Source organism: Zootoca vivipara, chromosome 16 (genome assembly GCF_965207765.1).
Source record: "Zootoca vivipara chromosome 16, rZooViv2.hap1.1, whole genome shotgun sequence".
Classification (NCBI taxonomy): Eukaryota; Metazoa; Chordata; class Lepidosauria; order Squamata; family Lacertidae; genus Zootoca; species Zootoca vivipara.
The window spans coordinates 13,085,028-13,106,908 of NC_142599.1; the positions used below are offsets into that span (position 1 = coordinate 13,085,028).

A 21,881-nucleotide genomic window follows, 5' to 3' on the forward strand; every position below is an offset into this window, starting at 1 on the left:
ACAACTTGGAAAATAGCAATAATTTATGTGGCCATACAAGCACAATTTTTGTTGATTAATATTTTGTTGATTAAGCGGTATAAAAACATTGCAAAATAAAAATAAATAGAAGCAAAACACACCGAAGCATTAAAAAGCACATTACAAATTCTGAATACTGGTGGACCAGTTCATGCTAAGTGAAACCCATGGCACATATCCCTAAGTATAAAATGAAATGGTCTGTATTTCCATTTTTTGTATAGTAATATGTAGATTAGCAAAATATTGATGTTCCCGGCATTATCAGATAGCACAGTGATTTTACATCAAGACATAAAATGAAAAATTTATTTGATTAAATTTTTCAAGAACAAACCTGCTTTAAAATAGGTTTACATCAAAGCTATACAAGCCAAACATGGTAGATACAAGATAATTGCTATTTACAAATTCCATATACATAAGGTAAAACTCACAGATAAAACGGTATCAAGAGCTTACCAAAAGAGAAAGACAAAAGTTTAAAAATAGAACACAATCAGATACATTTTAATGAGTTCTACAATTGTTCAAGATTCAATGGCTAAAAAAAAAATCCTTCAGCACCATCTTACCACTAGGACAAAAGAGAAATAAGTGCATCCAGAAATTTGCTTCGATCTTCCATTTTCAATTCAATAACTAAAACAATAAAAGAAATTTCTGTAATGGCACGAATACTGATTACAGTGACAACTTGATTTAAACGTTTTCTGGCAGTAATAATAATAATTTATTACTTATACCCCGCCCATCTGGCTTGGTTTCCCCAGTCACTCTACATTGCTCAAGTCAATTTAGTCAATTTAGAAGCCAGCGCTGCCGGTATTAACTGGTAACCATTGCAGATGCAGAGTTCATTTTGGGACTACTTAACATAAGAAAATTCACTTTTTCCACAGTGGTCAGCCATGACTGCGGGAAGGCCACAAGTTGGACATGAGGACAGCAATTCTCTCTTAACGGTTGTTCTCCAGCAACTTCTCCTCAGAGGCACGCTACCTCTGACCCTGATGCTACTTCACTGCCATCGTGATTAGTAGATACTGAGAGCGTTATCATTAATTTGTCCAATCCCATTTTAAATATGCCCAAGTTGGTGGCCATCACCACTTCTTGTGGTAGAGAATTTCACAGTTTAACTATGCCCTTTGTGACATTCTTCCTCTTCCTCAGTGTCCCACTCTTCCAGTTAGTTGGATGACCTTAAAACAGAGGTCAGCAACAAAAGGCCCATAGGCCGATTCCGGCCCATGAGCTTCCTGGAACCGGCCCACTGCTGTTCCATGGATCGGCATGGGGATTCCGTGCTCTCTCCCCCCCCCCCCACGACACCATTTTTTTCTCGCTGCGGGGACCAACTTCCGAGTCGGAAGAGCACTGGAAATAGTGTGTGCGCATGTGCACGGGTGCTCCTCCGACCCGGAAGAGTGCTAGAAATAAAGCTCCCAACATTGTAATATTTCCTCATAGTTCATTCATACATACATAATCATCAATCGAATCACCCAATGACTCACACTCAAAGATAAATGTATCAAGTGTTCCCACCAAAAAGGACTTTAGTTGAAAGAATGTCAGGTCATTAGTCTGTGATGTATGATGTGGGGTTATTTTTTTCACACATGCCAGTCATCAGTTGGTCTTGTGCTCATCAACTGATGAGGGTGCACGCTTGAAACTTTAAAACTAGAAGCTGCACTACTTCACTGCCAAGAGGTAAATACTTGGAGCCAATAAGCCTTTTACCTCTTTGATCCATCATCCATGCAAAGCAACAGCAGCTACTTGGTTTTAGGGCACATCAGTAGGTGAAGCACATTGTTGGCTCCTGGTGCACATTCCAAGTCTCAGTGATGTTTGACTGCCACAGCTCTTTTACAAGCTTACAAATACTTAGTAAAGTACTCAGAATTGCACGATTTTCTCTGAAATGTGCCTCATTAAAAAAACAAGTAAACAAAGGCATGCATGGAAAAGTCTAAAAGCTGCTGATGCACTAGCTTATATAAGATATGCAGCATTTACTTACTAGACATGTCAAAATGGTTGTGTAAAGTCCGAGAACTGGTATTCTCTGCAGCTTTTTCAAATGCTCTTCCAAAAAAGCTAGAGAGGGAGAGAAAAACAAGCATTTTGCATTTGCCCAGAAAGGAAAAGTCAACAAGCGTTTAGCCTTTCTCTTAAAAGTACCCCAAGCATCTATTAAATAAGAACACGCACCTTAAATTATTGTATTTTAATATTTCTGTTGGAAGCCGCCCAGAGTGGCTGGGGAAACCCAGCCAGATGGGAGGGGTATAAATAATAAATTATATTATTATCATCATCATCATCATCAAATGCAACTGTCTAAGGCAGGCATAGGCAAACTCTGGCCCTCCAGATGTTTGGGACTACAATTCCCATCATCTCTGATCACTGGTCCTGTTAGCTAGGGATGATGGGAATTGTAGTCCCCAAACACCTGGAGGGCCAGAGTTTGCCTAAAAGGTAAAGGGACCCCTGACCATTAGGTCCAGTCGTGACCAAATCTGGGGTTGCGCGCTCATCTCGCATTATTGGCCGAGGGAGCCGGCGTATAGCTTCCAGGTCATGTGGCCAGCATGACAAAGCCGCTTCTGGCAAACCAGAGCAGCACATGGAAACGCCGTTTACCTTCCCGCTGTAGCGGTTCCTATTTATCTACTTGCAATTTGACGTGCTTTCGAACTGCTAGGTTGGCAGGAGCTGTGACCAAGCAATGGGAGCTCACCCCGTCACAGGGATTCGAACCGCCGACCTTCTGATCAGCAAGCCCTTGGCTCAGTGGTTTAACCACAGTGCCACCTGGGTCCCTAGAGTTTGCCTATGGCTGCCTTAAACAGTTGTATTTGGTCCTAGGGTGAAGCACTGATCTCCCCCCCCTGTTACAGCCCCCCATACTGCTCCAGAAAGCCCTCCAACCCCCAGGAGCAGTTTTTCAGGGGATGTGGGAGGCTGTAGGGGATTGGCAAAATCCAGGTGCCCCACGTTGCACAAGTGCAAAATCATTTGATACAACAGCTTAAGTTTAACAAGCTGCAAAAATGGCAGCTGTGCAAACTGAGCAAAGCATTCCCATGCTTCCTTTCCTCCAAAGAGTTTCGGTCCCTGCCAACACCTCAACAATACGAGGTAAGTTAGACTGAAAGAGTGACTGGCTCAAGATTACCCAGTGAATTTCATGGCTTGAGTCTCCTTGGTTCAAGTGCAAAATGCAAGCCGCTACACCAGGCTAATTCTCAGCATGCACCCAAACAACCACACAGAGTTGGCCTATTTCATTGCAAATGCATATCTGTGGTTCCCCCCCCCCCTCACACACTCCAGAACAATTATCAGACTTGGAACAGCCAGCTTAGTTTATGGAGCATCTTATCAAAAGAGGCCAGCAAATAAAACTCGTACTTCTTTTTGTCTGAGCTTTCCAGATGAGGTGGAATCCCCACCATGATCACTGTGCCTTGCTCAGTGTCCATTGGTGCAGCCATAACCATTGGCAGCAGCTTGCAGCGCTTGTTTTTTGTCTGGAAACCAGAAAGCAGATTGATTACATAAACTTCAAAGACAGAATCAGAAAACTTCAGCTCTGCTTTTTAAAGTACTGATGAGGAGTTAATTTGGGGGTTAAAGTTATCTAAAAAGGATTACAGATCAAACATTCGCTAGACGTTTCGAGGTTCCTTAGACAGCAGTAACCAGACAGACATTTTTTCCAGTAATCTCACACACAGATATTTATTTATACTTACTGCTCTGCTAGGTTTATCAGATTTTACCTTACCCATATTTAAAAGGAACTCATGTGTGCCTTACAATAAAAACAGTTTAAATGCTATGCTAAATTGCTTAAAGTGCAATTTAATAAAATTTTAAAACAGAAATTGTTATAACACTACGGTGGATGAAATGAATAATTCTTTTTTGAATGTGCTTTTCCTTGGAAAGGTTGAAAACCTGCTCCTTTTGTAAATTTGCTATGTTCTGCCTTACCAAATGAATAAAAAGACATCATCCAACACATGATGCTCAGAAATAAAACTGTCCTGTAATATTACTTTTCCAATACAATCCCTTGTTTAAGTCAGTTCTTGAGTTAATTTAGGGTACACATGAGAAAGCCTAGGGAAAAACAGAAAAATTGGGGGGGAATGTGGGCTCTCCCAGCATTGTTCCTTTCCCCCCACCCAGGCCTTCACATCTAACTCTAGAGCCAAAGTAAGAAGTTATATTAAATTGCAGCAAATAGAGAGGGAAGAATTTAACCCCTTCACCCCTTGCCCCTAACCTAAGAAAAATCGCTTGCCCGAAATGCCATTTGTACTGTGAGTAAATTTCCTAGTAACATCACTGGCGCTATTTGTTGTTTTTTTTAATCTGCACATTAAATTTAGCTACAGTAAACCCACAACATACACACATTTAACTTGTGTGCATTCAGCTTTATGCACTTAGAAAAACAAAAATTAAAAAGAAAAGATAAAGGGGGCAGACCCCCAGGAAAAATGACTTTGCCAATCCCACCCACCATTGCACCCAATGTTTTTTGACTATACAGTGGTACCTCTACTTACAAATAACTCTACTTACGAATTTTTCTACTTACAAATGGAGCTCCGTCCGCCATCTTGGATGCGGTTTAGATAGGATTTTTTCTACTTACGGATTTTTAGATAGGGTTGCTTCGACTTACAATTTTTTTCTCCCAATGCATTCCTATGGGATTCGACTTGCAAATTTTTTCGACTTACAAATGTGTGTTCGGAACACATTAAATTCGTAAGTAGAGGTACCACTGTACACGGTTTTGGCTTTAGGCGTGATCCCCGGAATATAACCACCGAGTAAAGTTGCAGGCTTACTGTATGCATTTCAAGTCATGTGCTTTGTAATTTGGTCCTTATGAGTACAATTATATATCACTTCAGCACGCCCCTCTTTAGGAGTGCATATTAAAATTGTGCTGCTCAACATCATGGAGATGACGTGTTGTATCCAGCAGGGCCACTCAACATCCCCCTCCTTTAAATGTATTCAAGAGGTGTAAAGGAGCTCCTGGAGCAGATTATGTGGGTGTGGGGACTGCAGGACAGAGAGCAGATCTCTGAAAATTGCTCCCCCGCCCCATTCTGCTGTGGGAAGAGGTCTTGTCTGAGCAATGCTGCTAGATAAGGAACATCGTTACTTAAGCAAACCCTGAAGAGGAAACAGAAAATGACTTACAGAACAAACAAATGACTTGAGTAAGTATTTGCTAAGCAGGCATAACGATACTGGTCTGGAGAACAATTTCACATCTGGTGTGCCCTGGGAAGGGAAAAAGAGATATAATTACTAAACCCGCCCCCCAAAGGCAGTAATTTCCAGAGACAGGCTATAGGGCAGGTGGTCCTTTTAGATGTGTGCCAGATCTTCTACACGTACACCAGGCCACTGGGTCTCTTTTCTCCCCAACAGATTCTCTTGCTGAGATTCAAAAGGTTCTTGCCAAGCAGCATGCAGGGCTATTATTAAGATAAATAAAAGTTCAGTTGTGCAGCTGCTTTACTGAAGGCGATAAGTGAACCTCCTGGATCACAAATCTACCACCATCAACGTATAGTATTTCTTACCTGCCCTTCACCACAAACTCCCTGGGGCCGGTTGCAACAATTTAAAAAATACAATACTAAAATCAGTTAAAATGAAGTGTACAGTGGTACCTCGGTTTATGAACACAATTGGTTCCGGAAGTCTGCTCATAAACTGAAGCGAACTTTCCCATTGAAAGTAATGGAAAGTGAATTAATCCATTCCAGATGGTTCCGCGGCGTTCATAAACCGAAAAATCGTAAACCGAGGTGTTCATAAACTGAGGTTCCACTGTACAGTGACTGGCATCCTTGCAAGTTTCACTCAAAGCCCTGATTTCATGCAGAGTCAAATCTTAAGATGTTAAAGGACAAAACACTGCTCTCTCCTGGGCTCCATAACCCAGGGCCAAACATTGCGGATTTGCAATCAGATCTCTCATCTCTTTACACTTCTTTTAAAAGCACTTCCACTGTCTAATCTAAGTTTGGCCCTGAAAAGCTGTAGATACAGCATGTGCCAAGTCTGTGAAGCTAAAAACCACTCGGTTTTGAACTTCAAGCTTGTTAACGTAAATGAAGTGTTTTAAAAGTGCAGCACAGAACTGAGAAACAAGTCCAGGCAAATTTTACCTCCATGAGATAACAGTAAAGGAACGGTCCCTGATTGATTACAAGATTGGTGCAGATACAGCTGGCTATGGTCTGCTGAATTGCACGAAGTTGCTTTTTGGCTAGTTCCAGCCCTTGATGCAACTTGTCCAGGTTACTCCTGAAGAAAGGAAAACAGAAAGAAGGTTACTTTACCAGAGAAGAGAAAAACCTGCACTGAAGACTTCTTGATTTATTATCATGAATCACTTGCTTGGTACATTCTTACAGGATGTTTACTTTGAATTTTTGATGTAACAGTTTACAATGCCTTACTGCCAATCAGTTGTGGGTAAAAAATTTTTTAAAAAGCAATTTGAATGAGTTTGAAAAACTATGTGTGTTACCTGGAAAGACTATCCAAAGCTTTGATGAAATTGTCAGTTCCACTTTCGTCTTTCTCCATGTTCTCCATTAAAGAAGCAGCAGCATAAACTACATCACTTGCTAAAAACTTATTTTTAAAACCAAACTGGATGCTGAAGGTTTGTACTCTTAAATTCTTCATTCTGCAAAACCAAATTAAGCCAACAGAGAGATGTTAAAAGTGTTTTTTTTAATCCCTACTGCAGTCTTAGCACTGAACATACTACAGGTGAAACTTGTAAAATTAGAATATCGTCGAAAAGTGCATTTATTTCAGTAATGCAACTTAAAAGATGAAACCAATATATGAGATAGCTGCATGACATGCAAAGCAAGATATGTCAAGCCTTTTTTTCAGGCATAGGCAACCTTGGCTCTCCAGATGTTTTGGAACTACAATTCCCATTATCCCTAGCTAACCGGTCCAGTGGTCAGGGATCATGGGAGTTGTAGTTCCAAAACATCTGGAGAGCCAAGGTTGCCTATGGCTGCTTCATTTATTGTAATTGTAATTATTTGTTGTTAGGCGGGTCAATTATAAATGGAATGTAATTAATGAAATGTAATAGCGATGTTTATTTTTGTATTATTGTAACTATTTGTTTTATTACTGTGGAATTTCCAAAAGAAAGCATTTGTAAAAATTAAAAGTTGCATTACTGAACACTTTTCGACAATATTTTAATTTTCCAAGTTTCACCTGTATATGTACACACCATTGCTAAAGCAATCATGAATTTAATGTTCTAAAGGCCATTTCTGGAAGATTACCTAATAACAAAACTCTGTCCACCTGAATCCCTTCCCTATGTAGCTCATGGCAATATGTAGGAGCTTGTCTTTCTCTCAGTTTTCCTTATTCTTTTCCTCTTCCTCTCATTTTTCTAGGCATTTCCCTGCTCCAATCCTCATTTCCTAGGCCTAACACTTAACATTTTCTGCTTGCCTTGACCCTCTCTCGGATTACATCAACTCAGTTCAGCTGGTGGCAGCTGAAGAACTCTGCCTGCCCTGCCATCTCTGTGTTATCAGGGCAGCTAGTCCAATCAACAGCCAAATAGTTCCTTTTAGAGTGTTACTATTTATAAACAGTATTTCCCTCCCCCTAGGCACACACCAAAAAATCATGTTTTTAAAAAATCACGTTACTTTAGAAATCACTAAAACAACCCTGCAGATTAGGTTTGCGTTATAATCTCCATGCTACATATACCACCCTAAGACCCTGAGCTCCTTGGAAGGTGGGATATAAATGTAATAAATAAAAATATTTGTGAAATAGTAAGCAGCAAGGGCAGACCTGCTAGTAGTGCTTTAGTTTTTGTTTGTTTTTTAAATTGATGAACTGTTCAATAGTTGGTTGAAAGTTTAGGAGAAATGTATGGGCAAGAGTGGGTTTCTGCTTCTGCTCATTCCAGACAGGCTACAATACCCTTTTAGGCCATCACACAGAGATGAAAAGGTTTACTAAGACTTCCAAATACGTAAAAAAGTGTTTTACCCAAACTTATTTGCAGACTCTTCAATCATCTCCCGTAGATTCTCTTTCAAGGAAATGTCCATAGAGTGGAATTTCTGTTTTACTTGCTTCAAAGGTAAGCTGGGGGAAAGGAGCGGGGGTGGGGAAGAGATCACATTTTCAGTGATGAACCCAGTCTGCCAAGTCACAATCCCTTCATGTTCATTACTCAAAAACTATTGCTGGTTAGTTAATGGCTGTATTCTAACTGAATATAGAAGACTGCCTTAAACTGAATCAAGCCATAAGGCCATATAGCTTGGTAACGTCTACAATGAATGGCATGATTTCAGACCAGTTGTACCTGGAGATGCTAGATTTAAACATGGGAATTTCTGGAGAGGTTCCCAATAGTATAGATGAAGGAATGTCAAACTTCACCTGGCTTGGCAGCCTTGCTCATGACCTTTACTGAAGCTCCACTGCCTTCAGCCATCCAAATTCTCCTTTTGCCCCTTATGCAAAGGCCTACATGCAACATTATCCATGCAATGCCTCCTCTTGCTTCCTTCAAAATCCACCTTCAAAACCATTCCTGCAAATCCTTTGTCTCAATCCCCTAGTCCAGGACAGTGAACTGGATCCAGCTAGTGCTCCAGATCCTGACCTCTCCCAAGATCTGCAGGGCACTCCTGTCAATCACCTAACATCACCATGACAGCAGATGAAGTATTTCATTCCCTGCACAATTGGAAATCAAACTGCAAGGGCAAAGGCAGAGGGCTTTGCAGACACTGCCAATCAGCAGGTTGGAAACGCCTACAAACCCTGCTGTGGGCGGGGAATCAGTTGGGCATAGGGGTTCCCCATCACTGCCCTAGTCCCCATGCCCTACTGTGAATAAGCCTGTTAACTGAAATAAATGCAAATCCCCCCCCATTATCCTTTTCTCCATTTTGCTCCCCTTTCTATGTTGTATCCTCTATGATGTGCTTTCTATTGTAAACAATTTGGAACAAGGACCTGTTCTCCTGAACGTTGTAAAAGTGCCACACACATTGATGCTGCTATATATTATACAGTATATATAAACTATTTATTTATTTATTTAAAATTTCCTTATTAACTCACCCCATATCAGCAAGGAATTCCTGCAGTCTCTTCTGACCTTGAACAGACCAAAGCTTGAAGCTGGCAGAAGTGTAGCAGGTATTACAGAGGCTTTCATACAGAGACCAATGTTGATAGAGCGCAAGGCACAAGCTAAGAGCATCAATAAGAATTAGGAAAAATAATTACAGCAGGTTGGATTTAAAAAAACACCTATTACATTCTTGTTCAAAATGACTTGTCTGGATCACAATGACCTGCTTAAGATATGACACGGCTGCTTCAATAAACCATAGTTTGTTGGAGCATGAACAGATGGCAATCCCAAGTCCTCCCTCTCCTGCATCTGGCTGTTGAGGGACTTCCTGTTTTCGGAGACCAGTTTCCAGAGGGAAGAGGGAAAAGGGAAGGCAAGAGCGCTTGAGTTCAGTATTCACTTGTGTGCCAATAAACAGGTTGCTTTGAAATACAGTAGTGCCATTATGTCTGAACTGAACCACTCACATGGCAAAGGCAAGGGAACAACTGGTACTACAAACCACTTCATCCAAGTCTTAGAAATATTTTCCGTTATTTAGAAGGATACTCATATTCAAATGCTATTCTCATGCAGTCAATAGAAAGAGAATTTTCTTCATCCCCGTTGCGATGGTTATGCCGAGATACATGCCGCTGTAGAGATCCAATGTCTGTTACGTATTTCATTCTTTTTAAGAAAGAAAACAGATACAAAATAGTTACTTCAATCTCTTTTCCAGACACCTCTATCATCTGCCTTTTAAATATTAAATGTATTTTGGAGAAAGGATGAGCAATATACTGATATCTACCAGCAGATCTCTAGGAGATGAGCAGATTTGCAAGGGTTTTATGTCTGATAACAGTAAAGGCATTTTCTAAGTTAGATTGTTGAATTTTTGAAAAAATATAGGAGAAGCCAGAAGTGGAATTTAGGAAGGGCTGCAAGATTAGTTCTGGTACTAAACACAAATTACTGAGCTCAGCATGTGCTTTGTAGATGCCCTGTTCCTTAATTCTAAGAAAATATATGTCTGCCACCCTCATTCACTGCTTTGCAACTAGCTCTGATTGGTGGAGTGCAGGGTTCTATAGAAAAGGAAATAAAGTTTGACCATTCCTGCTTTCGGGATATTCAATGTGGAAAGAAGTCAATTCATTAAAAACAGCTTGCCACTAAAATGCATGCTGTAAAATTCCTTTGACGTTATAAAGGAATGAAGTCTATTGTCTCTCAAATACAATGCAGTCTTAGCAAATGCTATAAATACTGTGCTTCTCAGTAAAAACAAGTTTCCCAGTTCATTGCAGAATTGGGGATAGCTCATAACACATGAAATAGGCATGCTGCTTTAAAAAATAATTCTGTCCTCACCATAATTGAATAAATTAAAGGATTCAATTTGTTATAACATTAGTTAACTCTTTAAATGCCTCTTTCTGTCCAGTCACAAGGACGCCCAAAGCAGCTAACACTTACTGAGTGATTTTGTCTTGAATCCACTGGTCTGTTAGTCCAACAATAGCCCACCTAAAAAGCAAACCAAATCAATTGAATCTAGAATTTGTATCTGTCCCTGCTGAGACTGAATAGTGAACAATTATTTAAAAGTTTCCCCGAAGACTTTAAGGTGCAATTCTATACCTTAGCATACCTCCATCATACAACTCCCATCAGTCCAGTAAGCATGGCCTATAATCAGGGATGGGAATTATATTTCAAAACATCTGGAGGGCACCAGGATAGAAAGCTGGGAGTATGTACCATTGAACTCAATGGGACTTATTTCCAAGTAGACATGTCTAGGACTTCCCTTTAAACATTTCTGATAAGCTTTCAGGTACCCACAGGTATGCCCAACTAGCAAGTAGAAAATATTTCCCCACACTTTCCAATGGAACATTTGAAGCTGCTTCATACCAACTCAGACTACAGTGGTACCTCGACTTATGAAGGCGATCCGTTCCGCGGCACTCTTCGGAAGTTGAAACCTTCGGAAGTCCATTTTGTGTGCGATTTTGCGCTTTGCGCAGGCCGTGTGCGCCGCTTCTGCGCATGTGGCGCGCACGGCAAAAATACTTCCGGGTTAGTGGACTTCAGAAGTTGAAACCTTCGCAAGTTGAGGCATTCGTATGTCGAGGTACCACTGTACTGGTATAACTACCCAGTTCTGCGGCGCACACGACGAAAATACTTCCGGGTTAGTGGACTTCAGAAGTCAAAACCTTCGCAAGTTGAGGCATTCGTATGTCGAGGTACCACTGTACTGGTATAACTACCCAGTTCTACCTATTTCAACTGGCAGAAGCCTTCTGAAGCCTTTTCCAATTCTGCTCCCTGGGTTCCTTTCAACTGGAAATATCAGGAACGGAGCATGGATGATTCAGGATATATTTCTACTGGATTTGAAATTGTTTTGATGTATGAAATATTTTTATTGTTAAAGCATCTTGTTTTAAAGGAAGCAATTATTAAATAGAAATAAATAATAGAATGTATGAAAATACTTATAGCTATGAATGACATTTAATGCCTGTGCCTCAAGGACATTTCCTTTTATATCTGCCTTATTAATAGCATACAACCAGTTTTAGAAACTCAAGATATATAAGCTAGGTGCCAATCGGCTCCTTGAACCAGGGTTACAGTCACCAAAACGGAATGCCTAGTTGCCGTTTGGGGGCCAGACGGCTCAAAAGTTGTATTTTCCAATATGACTTTCTGGTTCCTGAAATTCATAGAATCATAGAATCATAGAGTTGGAAGAGACCACAAGGGCCATCCAGTCCAACCCCCTGCCAAGCAGGAAACACCATCAAAGCATTCCTGACAGATGGCTGTCAAGCCTCTGCTTAAAGACCTCCAAAGAAGGAGACTCCACCAGACTCCTTGGCAGCAAATTCCACTGCCGAACAGCTCTTACTGTCAGGAAGTTCTTCCTAATGTTTAGGTGGAATTTTCTTTCTTGTAGTTTGAATCCGTTCTGAATTCATTCTGATTGTGCAGATAAAATATCACAGACAGAATTCTACAGGATGTGTTGCTAGTGTGTGAAAACAGTCAAGATGCAAGGACAGCCCAGGCATGCACCTCCTGGTGGGGGAGACGACAGGTGCCATCCTGGCACCCGGGCATCTTCACTTGGTCGCAAGTGGCCAATAGTCAGGTGCAAAATGTGCCTGGCAAATTTTGAGTGCTGTATCGAATGGAGGGTCTCATTTGTAGAAATCCACCATTAAACAAAACATGTTTAGTAAAACATCAGGGATTATGATCCTACCCTAAAAACTAAAGTTTTTTAGGGTGGGATCATAAACGAAATAGTAATTCATGTGATATCCGTAAGACATAATCAGAAATGGATTTCAATGGATTTTCCTCTTCGATAGAGCAATTGGCAGGGACATTTCTATACAAGTTGGAACACATCTGGAAGAAAGTCAGCAATACTACTATCACAAACTAGATTACGTACCACAACATATCATTTAAATCTTTAGACATTATCCATGCCAAGTCAAACATCATCATGGCAGACTACAAGAGGGGGGAAAAACAACAATTAATAGCTGAGTGTGGACAGATTTTTCCACACAAGCAAATGTTTTCAGCATCCAGCAGGTCCAGTGTTACTACTCTTATCAAAAGTAAGGGACAGCCATGGCTTGTTAGTCTCTTCTGAAACTGAACTAATTACAACATCTGTTATTAACTGTTGTTGCTTGTTTCTGAAAGCAGCAGCAGACAAGAGCTCAGCCTCAAATTGTACAAGAGTGACCTGAGATTTCAGCCCCCTCCCCCCACCTGCACATTCAGAATACAGCACCACCACTCAGAAGTCTGTCGGGGGGCAGCTGAATATGTAGCTCATATCATCACCAAGGTTTGGGGGATAACAAAACTCACATAACCAACATGCTTATGAGTAATTAACACATGAAGGGGTTAATACCATAGAGTAAGCTGTCCTGCTATGTTAGCTTCCTCTGTGTTTTTCCCAATATAGTATTTCCCTGAAGTGAAGATGCACTCCCATTAGAAATCACTCTCTTATTGTTGATGCATAAGTAACACTAATTGCTAAACTTATTTATCCCTGAAAAGCAGCATGGTTCAAAGGTTTCCCCATTCTCACAGAAAGATTAAAAGCTACTGCAAAAATGTATCCCCAAGAAGAGGATGCAAAAATGCATACCCAAGAAGGGACCTTTCTAAATATGTGGCATGACAAGAAAGCCAGAAACACAGAATTTGTTTATAAAGAATATACTATGGTGCTAATAGCTAAGCTTGCTTTCCACAAAGTAAGGCATCCTGAACTAACTGCTGTTAATTTTGCAAAGTAATAAAATCTTCACTTGAAAAAAGGTTCCAGTTCATGGTCTGCTGACACTATTTGATACTTACTGAAGTCCCGTGATATTCATACTGCTCATAGTCAAACAGAATTTCTTGCCTGAAAAACAGAAAGAAGTCCAATGTAGCAGTAAGTTAAAGGCACTTAGCAATATAGTTAAGCTGAAGGACTGTCGTTGTGCAAGGGAAAACACAAGCACATAACTGAATATTTATGTATTTACTTCATCAAATTTATACGGCACTTGACTGTAGAAAAAACCTCAGAGCGGTTTACAAAACAGATTGCACAACAAGAATCATCTGTTGAAAAACAAGCTTCTGCTAGTGTAATTGTTGCTTTGGGTTCTTTTGCTCCGCAGCATTTAAACGATGCCCTCCACTAGCACAAGGGCTCCTCCATTAGTGGACAAAGAACACTGTACTCCAACAATTGCTGTATATAAAAGGTTAAACCTGTAAATAATTATTTCCATTATGTAATGTGGAAAAAGAGAGCCAACCCAATCAAAAGCACTCCTTGTGTACACAGAGCTCTTACATGCAAAGGTTGCCCTGTTTATTTTCATGCAAGGAAACACTAGTTCTTGCTATATATATTATAACTGCTGCCTCTACAGGCCAAAAAATTTTGTGCGCAGGAGAGATCCTGTACCCACAAGAAATACAGTGGAACCTCCGTTTTCGAGGGTCTCGGAAGTCGAATGTTTTGGCTTTCAAACGCCAAAAACCCAGAAGTAACTGTTTTGGTTTTTGAACGATTTTCAGAAGCCGAACATGCCACGTGGCTTCTGTTTTGGGTTTCCCTATTGTATTGAGGCTTCCGCTTTAAGTTTTCGAACATTTCGGAAGTTGAAGGGTGTTCTGGAATGGATTACGTTCAAAAACCGAGATTCCACTTTATTTGGATTTGGGGAGGAAACACAATCAAAGAGGTAATTAACTAAGCCTTTCCTACTAAAGGTGACCAATTTCTATCCTTGATAATATCCTATCATCCAACTAATGCCACATCATAGAAACATAGGGTTGGAAGGAACCCCGAAGGGTCATTTAGTCCAACCCCCTGCAATGCAGGAATCTCAACTAAAGCACCCATGACTGATGGCCGACCAACCTCTGCTTTAAATGTAATTGTAATTGCCTGCGAGCTAAGAGCTATATTTACAGTATTTGAACCTATAACATATTTCAAAACACAACTGCTGAGCACAGATCTTTGTCTTCAAGATATACTCGGTCCAGTATAACTGAAGGAGCGTCTCCACCCCCATCGTTCTGCCCAGACACTGAGCTCCAGTGCCGAGGGCCTTCTGGCGGTTCCCTCGTTGTGAGAAGCCAAGTTGCAGGGAACCAGACAGAGGGCCTTCTCGGTAGCGGCGCCCGCCCTGTGGAACACCCTCCCATCAGATGTCAAAGAGAAAAACAGCTACCAGATTTTTAGAAGACATCTGAAGGCAGCCCTGTTTAGAGAGGCTTTTAATCTTTAATCGATTATTTTATTCTTCTGTTGGAAGCCGCCCAGAGTGGCTGGGGAAACCCAGCCTTATTATTATTATTAGTATACAGTGGTGCCTCAATAGATGAAATTAATTCGTTCCACGGGTCTTTTCTTATAGCGAAAAATTCGTCTAGCGAATCCCATAGGAATGCATTGGATTTTTTTTGGACTTTTTTGGCCCATAGGAACGCATTAATTGAATTTCAATGCATTCCTATGGGAAACTGTGATTCGCTAGACGAATTTTTCGTAAAACGCATTCGTCTAGCGAGGCAAACTCCGCTCGAAAAATCATTTCGTTAAGCGGAAATTTTGTTAAGCGAGGCACCACTGTATACGCTAAGCAATTCTTTAAAAAGCAATATAGATACACCTTCTATGATGCACTAACCATGTCAATATTTCAGAGCTTCCAATCTCAATTTTACCATTAGACAGAACAGAAGTATAATGTGTACAATCTGAAGACATACCTGCGTGCTTCCCACTCTCTTCTTTGCCGTCTTTTCATTGTTCTTTCCACTATTTCCTACAGAGATTAGAATAGCAAATTACATTTCCCTTCTCTCTCCTTGTCACAACTGATTATAAAGTAGTCCTGCAAGTAGTGCCTGAAAGAACAGCCGCCTACTGAATTCTAACTCCCTGAACTTGTAGTTTTTATGTTTACATAGAATGAAGTTCTCAGAAAAAAAACAATAACCCATTTGCTTGCTTAGTGCATCTTCCTTCACTTCCTCATAGCAAAGTGGCTAGTAAATTATGAACGCCTATTTACAAACTTTGCCCTGTGATAGAAACAATAATTTCCCTTTAATACATGGGTATATTTTATTTAAGCTTCCATGATTTAAGGAACTAACCTCTTCAAATCGCCTCCGCTTTCCTGAAGGCTCTGAACCATCACTTTCGTTACCAGAATCTTCCTCCTCCTCCTCATCCCTAAAGATATCATCAAAGGCAGGAATTTCAAGGTCATCATCTTGCTTTACCAGTAGTTTGATCTAGTAAAAGAAAATGCTTAATTAAATAAAACATTTTAAGGAAATAACGATTCAAGTGAAAGATAATTAACAAATCAATAAAACAATTACAATCTATAAAACAGTATTAGCTAAACAGTAACCAAAAATTAACTAAACTAAGCATCACAACTACAGTAAAAGTATAATAATAATAATAATAATAATAATAATAATAATAAATTATTTATACCCCGCCCATCTGGCTGGGTTTCCCCAGCCACTCTGGGCGGCTTCCAACAGAAAAATAAAATACAATAAACTATTAAACATTAAAAGCTTCCCTAAACAGGGCTGCCTTCAGGTGTCTTCTAAAAATCAGGTAGCTGTTTTTCTCTTTGACATCTGATGGGTAGGCGTTCCACAGGGCGGGCGCCACCACCGAGAAGGCCCTCTATCTGGTTCCCTGCAACTTGGCTTCTCGCAACGAGGGAACCGCCAGAAGGCCCTCGGTGCTGGACCTCAGTGTCCGGGCAGAACGATGGAGGTGGAGACACTCCTTCAGGTATACTGGACATAGGCCGTTTAGGGCTTTAAAGGTCAGCACCAACACTTTGAATTGTGCTCGGAAACGTACTGGCAGCCAATGTAGATCTTTCAAGACCGGTGTTATATGATTATATGATTAACAAATCAATACGGAATTTATAATATATAAAACAAGACAAACTAATGGAATTTCACCCATGCCAGTTTAAGGAGCAAGATTATGTCTAGAACTAAAGGATCCACCTATAAACTCCTATCTATCACAATGTGAATGGATTCTGATCAACCATTTTCTCAAGAAGCAGAATTTACCTGTGGCTCGTTGTAAACATTCACTATATTGATAGGCCTGTGTGTGTCACAGACAAAGAAAACACTGTCTTCTTCGGGTTGAAGGACATCAAGTAGATCAACATTGGCACCACAATTTATGAGAACAAAATACTGGAACTGTAAATAAGGAAGTAATATTAATATGCAAGGAAGACTGTTGTTGTTTATGAAATGCTGGCCCATATCCAAAAGATTAATGGTTCCTTTAGCCTCATATCCTCAGGGCTGTTATGAAATATTAGCTTTTTACGTTTCCTTAGAGAAAATACAGTCATACCTCATGTTGCGTCCACTTCATATTGTGTCTTTTCAGCTTGCGAACGCGGCAAACCCGGAAGTGTTTACTTCCGGGTTTTGCCGCGCACGCACAGAAGCGCCACTCTAATTGCGGACTTTTCGGGATGCAAACAGCACCCCAGAACGGATCGTGTCCGCATACAGAAGTACCACTGTATAGCTAATTCCCTGGGACTACAGAAAGTAATTAGAGTCTTACTCTAAGTTGTCCACAACAGAATCTAACATGACACTGCTTAATCTGAGAACTCAGGCCACCCACAGCAATAAAAAGTAATTAACTCCCATGCAGAATCAGTCACATGTGGAGAAGGGATATAACTCAGTGATACTGCATCTATGCTGCATACAAAAGCCCTGAGGTTCGTTCCTTAGCATCTCTAAGTAGGGCTAGCAAAGAAAATTCTGGAGAGCCACTGAATATTACATTATGTGGATCAATGATCTGGTTTAGCTTCATATGCTAACTCTTCGTAGGTGTGGGCTGGACTACTGTAATCACATGTAGAATTATTTGGGACGAAGCACCAATGGAGTTAATAGGATTTCCTTCTTATCAAATACACATAGCGCTATGAAGTAAAATTTTAAGCTGGTTCCTATGAACCCAGAGAAATGGATCCTGACCCAGGGAGAGCCCAAGGATCCAGGCAAGCAGGCACGATGTTGCCGCTAGCCGTAGAATGACAGAGACCAAACTAAGGCTGTCAAAAGCAAAGTACAGTTTATTAAAGAATAAAAACTGTTGCAACAGGGTCCTTCCTCTCACGCAGGAGAACAAGGAAGGAACCCCAAACAAAGGTGTCTTGCCCTTAAAAAGAAATTTGAAATTGGTTTCAGCCCACCCCCCAGAAGCATCATCCATATGTCACAGAAGGGGTGTAGCCCAAGACCCCGCTCCCTAGATTCATCATAGGTACATCATGAAAGGGGAGGTCTGGTGGCAGTAATCTGAGCATCCTGGACCCTGCCCCCTGCCCCCAAAACCTAATCAACAAAAAAGAGAGATATTTACATTTCCCTGTTTCCCAGCCAAGTTAATCACACCCTTTTGTCTGGCACCCAGGTATCAGGATGCCAGGGATTATCACTTTAATTCCTGAGACAATGAGAAGGTTCCCCCCACCCCCCTTCTTCCTTGCAGAGGAACACCTGGTCAGAGAGAGAGAGTCAAAATGGTGTCAGAAAGGCCTGTCTTCCTGTGCTGCTTCAGACATGTGCCTGTACTGTACATTCATGTACATGTTTTATGAACAATTATTATATATATATATATATATATATATGACCTCAAAATTCTTATAACAGCTATAACATGAGATACTAGAAAATAAATGGATTTTTTAAAAAAATCCGAATTATGTTTTTACCTGATCTTTATGTTCAAGAAATGCAGTTTCAAGTTCTTGCCATCCAGATACTGGGACTAAAGTATACTGCACATGATCACACTGAAATAAAGCCTAAAAAGAAATGGAAGTAATATTTTAGAGGAAGAGGTAGGCAAGCCATCACCATTTGTATAGTATTGCAGTTTATGGCTTTTGCTCAACAGCAGTTTGAGCAAGGCCAAACATTTATCACACTGTCATATAAAAATAAATAAGATTTCCTTGAAGACAAGCACAATAATCCAAGCAATCAAAAATTCACAGAGTTCTGTAAATAAAACATTGTTTAATAATCTATTTCTTAGTGCATGTTTTGCACTCTAAATATGGTAAAGTGTCCCAAATAATATAAGTGTGAAAAGGATTCCACTGCTTATTAGCCTTTGGCTAATTAAACAATCTATGGCCTTTTAAACTGGTGTGTGATTGTTTTTGTTTGTTACTGTGGCCTGTATTTTTGTGTTTTTATATTGTGAAGCCTGTGATTCTCAGAGGAAAGGCAGTATAGAAATTTAATAATAATAATAATAATAATAATAATAATAATAATATACTTATATATACCCCATCTTTTTCCTTGGCAGGAACTCAAGGCAATTTAAAGATAAAACACTGCTTACTTTAGATATAGTTTTGCTTATCAGGTGACAGTATTTTAACTGCACAAAAAAAAGGCTGGGTAACATCCAATGGACTAGACCCATTGAAATAAATGGAAACAACAAAGTTGGAGCCATTAATTTCAATGTGTCTACTCTCAGTTGAGCTTAGCTGGATACAATCTTAGAAAACTAGACTCCCCACACAGGTCAGTTTACACCCATTTTGCCTTTTGCACTTTAACAGGACATAAAAAGGAGACTTACTTGGAGTATTTTACAAGCACATAACGCATCTACATCTGAAGCAACAAGAAGTAGCACCCGCTACCAAAAAAGAAAAGAGAGAACATTTTAATTAGTGTCTATGACAATAGCACACTACAGAATAACAATCTGTAACCACTTCATTCATCACAATTCTGGATACAGAAAGAACTTGAAAGAAACTTCACTTGAAGGTGTATAAAAAGTATCCTAGACATCTGAAGGCACCCCTGTTTAGGGAAGGTTGTTTTTTTAAGCGTTTAATGGTTTTCTCCTGTTTTAATATATGTTGGAAGCTGCCCAGAGTGGCTGGGGCAACTCATTCAAATGGGTGAGATATTAATAATAACATTAATTATTATTATTACTATTATTATGGAATAGGATGTCCCTATTTTCATCAGGAAAATGTTAAGTGATTCCCGAGCCAAAGCCCAAAGTGATCAGTAACTATACAACCTTTAGAAGACATCTAAAGGGAAGTTTTTGTTTTTTTTAAAGATGTTTAATGGTTTTATTTTCTTTTTATATATGTTGGAAGCTGGGGCAACCTAGTAAGATGTGTGGGGTAAAAGTAACAAAAACAATAACAAAATGTTATAATTATATAATAATATTCAATTATATGATGATGATAATAATAATAATAATAATAAAATGGGATGCCCCTATTTTCAATGGAGAAATGTTGGAGGGTATGGTCATAAGCAGGGTGGATAAAAATATATGTTTTCATAAACACAATCAATTTTTTAAAATTTAAATTGGATTTTAAAAATAAAACGCTTTGGAGGAAAAATCTTTCTAAAGATAGTTTTCTATTTAAGTTACATTATAGTCCAAAGGCTATTCATCAGGAAATAAGGATTTTTAAAAAGTTTTTCATGTGTGTTAAAACTCAGTCTAAGGGGTTGTTGTTTTTTTAAATAATTTACTGTAACCACATCAGTTAACAAACACAGATACATATGCTATAATGTTATTGTTTTAGTTAAATAGTTTAAATTCTTATTAAATAAATGATTATTTTTCTCCTTCCAATGAAGAACAGCAGAAAAGTTGTCCAAATATAAACAGTTAACTTATTAAACCTCACAATAATTTCATAATTACCTGTCAATGTATTTTAATAATATAACAAAATCATTAATTTCTGATATAACTGTAAAAACTACTCTGAAAAGTTATTACTGTATTCCAAAAATGAAACATTCATCTGGTTGTAAATATTAAGATTATACCAGCAAGAATTCAGTCTTTCTGTAAAAAAATAAAAAAATAAATGATTTAACTCAAGCCTTACTGACTAGTGATTTAAATTGATTTGATTTAAATCAAATCCACCCTGGTCATAAGAACAAGAACGTGCTCGCTTGGGCAGCAACATCCTCGACCGAGGCCACCCAACGGGCTTCAGGGCTGAGCGAGGCCTTCTCTGGCGGGGATCTGGCAGGGCCGGCCGGACCCTCTTGGCCCCGCCGGGACCCGCACACAGCCGGTGAGGAGTCCCGCTCACCTGGTTCACGACCACCTCATAGAAATCTCTGCGAAAGTCCGTCAGGAACATGACCGGGAAGGCCGGGCTTTCAAACCCCTGAGAGGATCCCGTCGGCAGCGGCGGCGACGAATGCGAACTGAGGCAGCGATTTGGGCTCCGCTCAAAGGAAGGCGCCAAATACCTTTGGCTTTGCCCATTGGTCGCCGCGCTCCGAATCTCGCCCAATAGGCTCCCCGACCCGCCCACCGTGCGGCCTCTCTGGCGCTTTGATTGGACGTGTGCTCCGCCCATTCCCCCAAACGGGCAGCTCCGAGGCGGACCGGCAAGACCCTTTTTGCAGTCAGAAGGGAGATTGGGCGGCAAGGGCAGAGGATGTGCAGTCTTGTTCAGTAGGACGCGACGTCCGGTTCCCGGTTGCATGTTGGAGTAGCAGTCTCCATTTGCGAGATATGAGTGGCGGAAATATGCAAGGGAATGGATGTAAAATTGCCTAGGCGTGGTTTAGAGACTCCCTTTCCTACCAGGGCTTGAACTAATCATTCCTGTAATAATAATAATAAAAGGTCGGATAAAGGTTATCCTTCTCTGGGGCTGCGCTTGCGGGGTGAATAGCTAATCCTGCTAATCTTATTTACATGTTTACGTTGATTGCTGTATATAAAATCCTATAAAATATAGGATGATGCCGACAACAATGCTTTCCCCAAAGCCCAAAAAGGGAGGCATAGCCGCTTTCTGCCAACCTTGCCCCGCAAGAGGTCTCATCAAAACCGGAAGAGAGGATTGTGAAGAACACTTCCGTGTCGCACCTAACAACTCTTTGGTCACAGGAGAGGGCGTGCCCATCCACCATTTTGTTCGTTTTAGAAGCGGGCAAAAAACCCAACAACCCCGAAGTCGGAGTTTTCCAT

The 21,881-nt window shown here is 40.2% G+C and overlaps 1 protein-coding gene across 1 annotated transcript; it reads right to left on the minus strand.

Annotated features, from left to right (window-relative positions):
* Positions 1-5: 5 nt before the first annotated feature.
* CDC45 (cell division cycle 45) lies at positions 6-21,357 on the minus strand. The gene is made up of 18 exons (XM_035098260.3): positions 20,989-21,357; positions 19,473-19,532; positions 18,586-18,678; positions 16,898-17,035; positions 15,938-16,078; positions 15,548-15,603; positions 13,625-13,673; positions 12,693-12,754; positions 10,697-10,747; positions 9,785-9,904; positions 9,220-9,351; positions 8,131-8,229; positions 6,611-6,772; positions 6,246-6,384; positions 5,266-5,349; positions 3,451-3,569; positions 2,054-2,130; positions 6-663 (listed from the first exon to the last, which is right to left on the minus strand). The coding sequence occupies exons 1-18, from the start codon at positions 21,259-21,261 to the stop codon at positions 599-601; spliced, it is 1,920 nt and encodes a 639-aa protein (XP_034954151.3). The 5' UTR covers positions 21,262-21,357; the 3' UTR covers positions 6-598.
* Positions 21,358-21,881: the final 524 nt, after the last annotated feature.

Coding starts and splice junctions, on each gene's coding strand:
- CDC45 (XM_035098260.3), bottom strand. CDS start 21,261: ATGGGCGGAGCACACGTCCAATCAAAGCGCCAGAGAGGCCGCACGGTG. Junction 15,604..15,937: donor AGCGGAGGCGATTTGAAGAG/GTTAGTTCCTTA, acceptor TAATCTCTGTAG/GAAATAGTGGAAAGAACAAT. Junction 9,352..9,784: donor AGAATAGCATTTGAATATGA/GTATCCTTCTAA, acceptor TGATGCTCTTAG/CTTGTGCCTTGCGCTCTATC.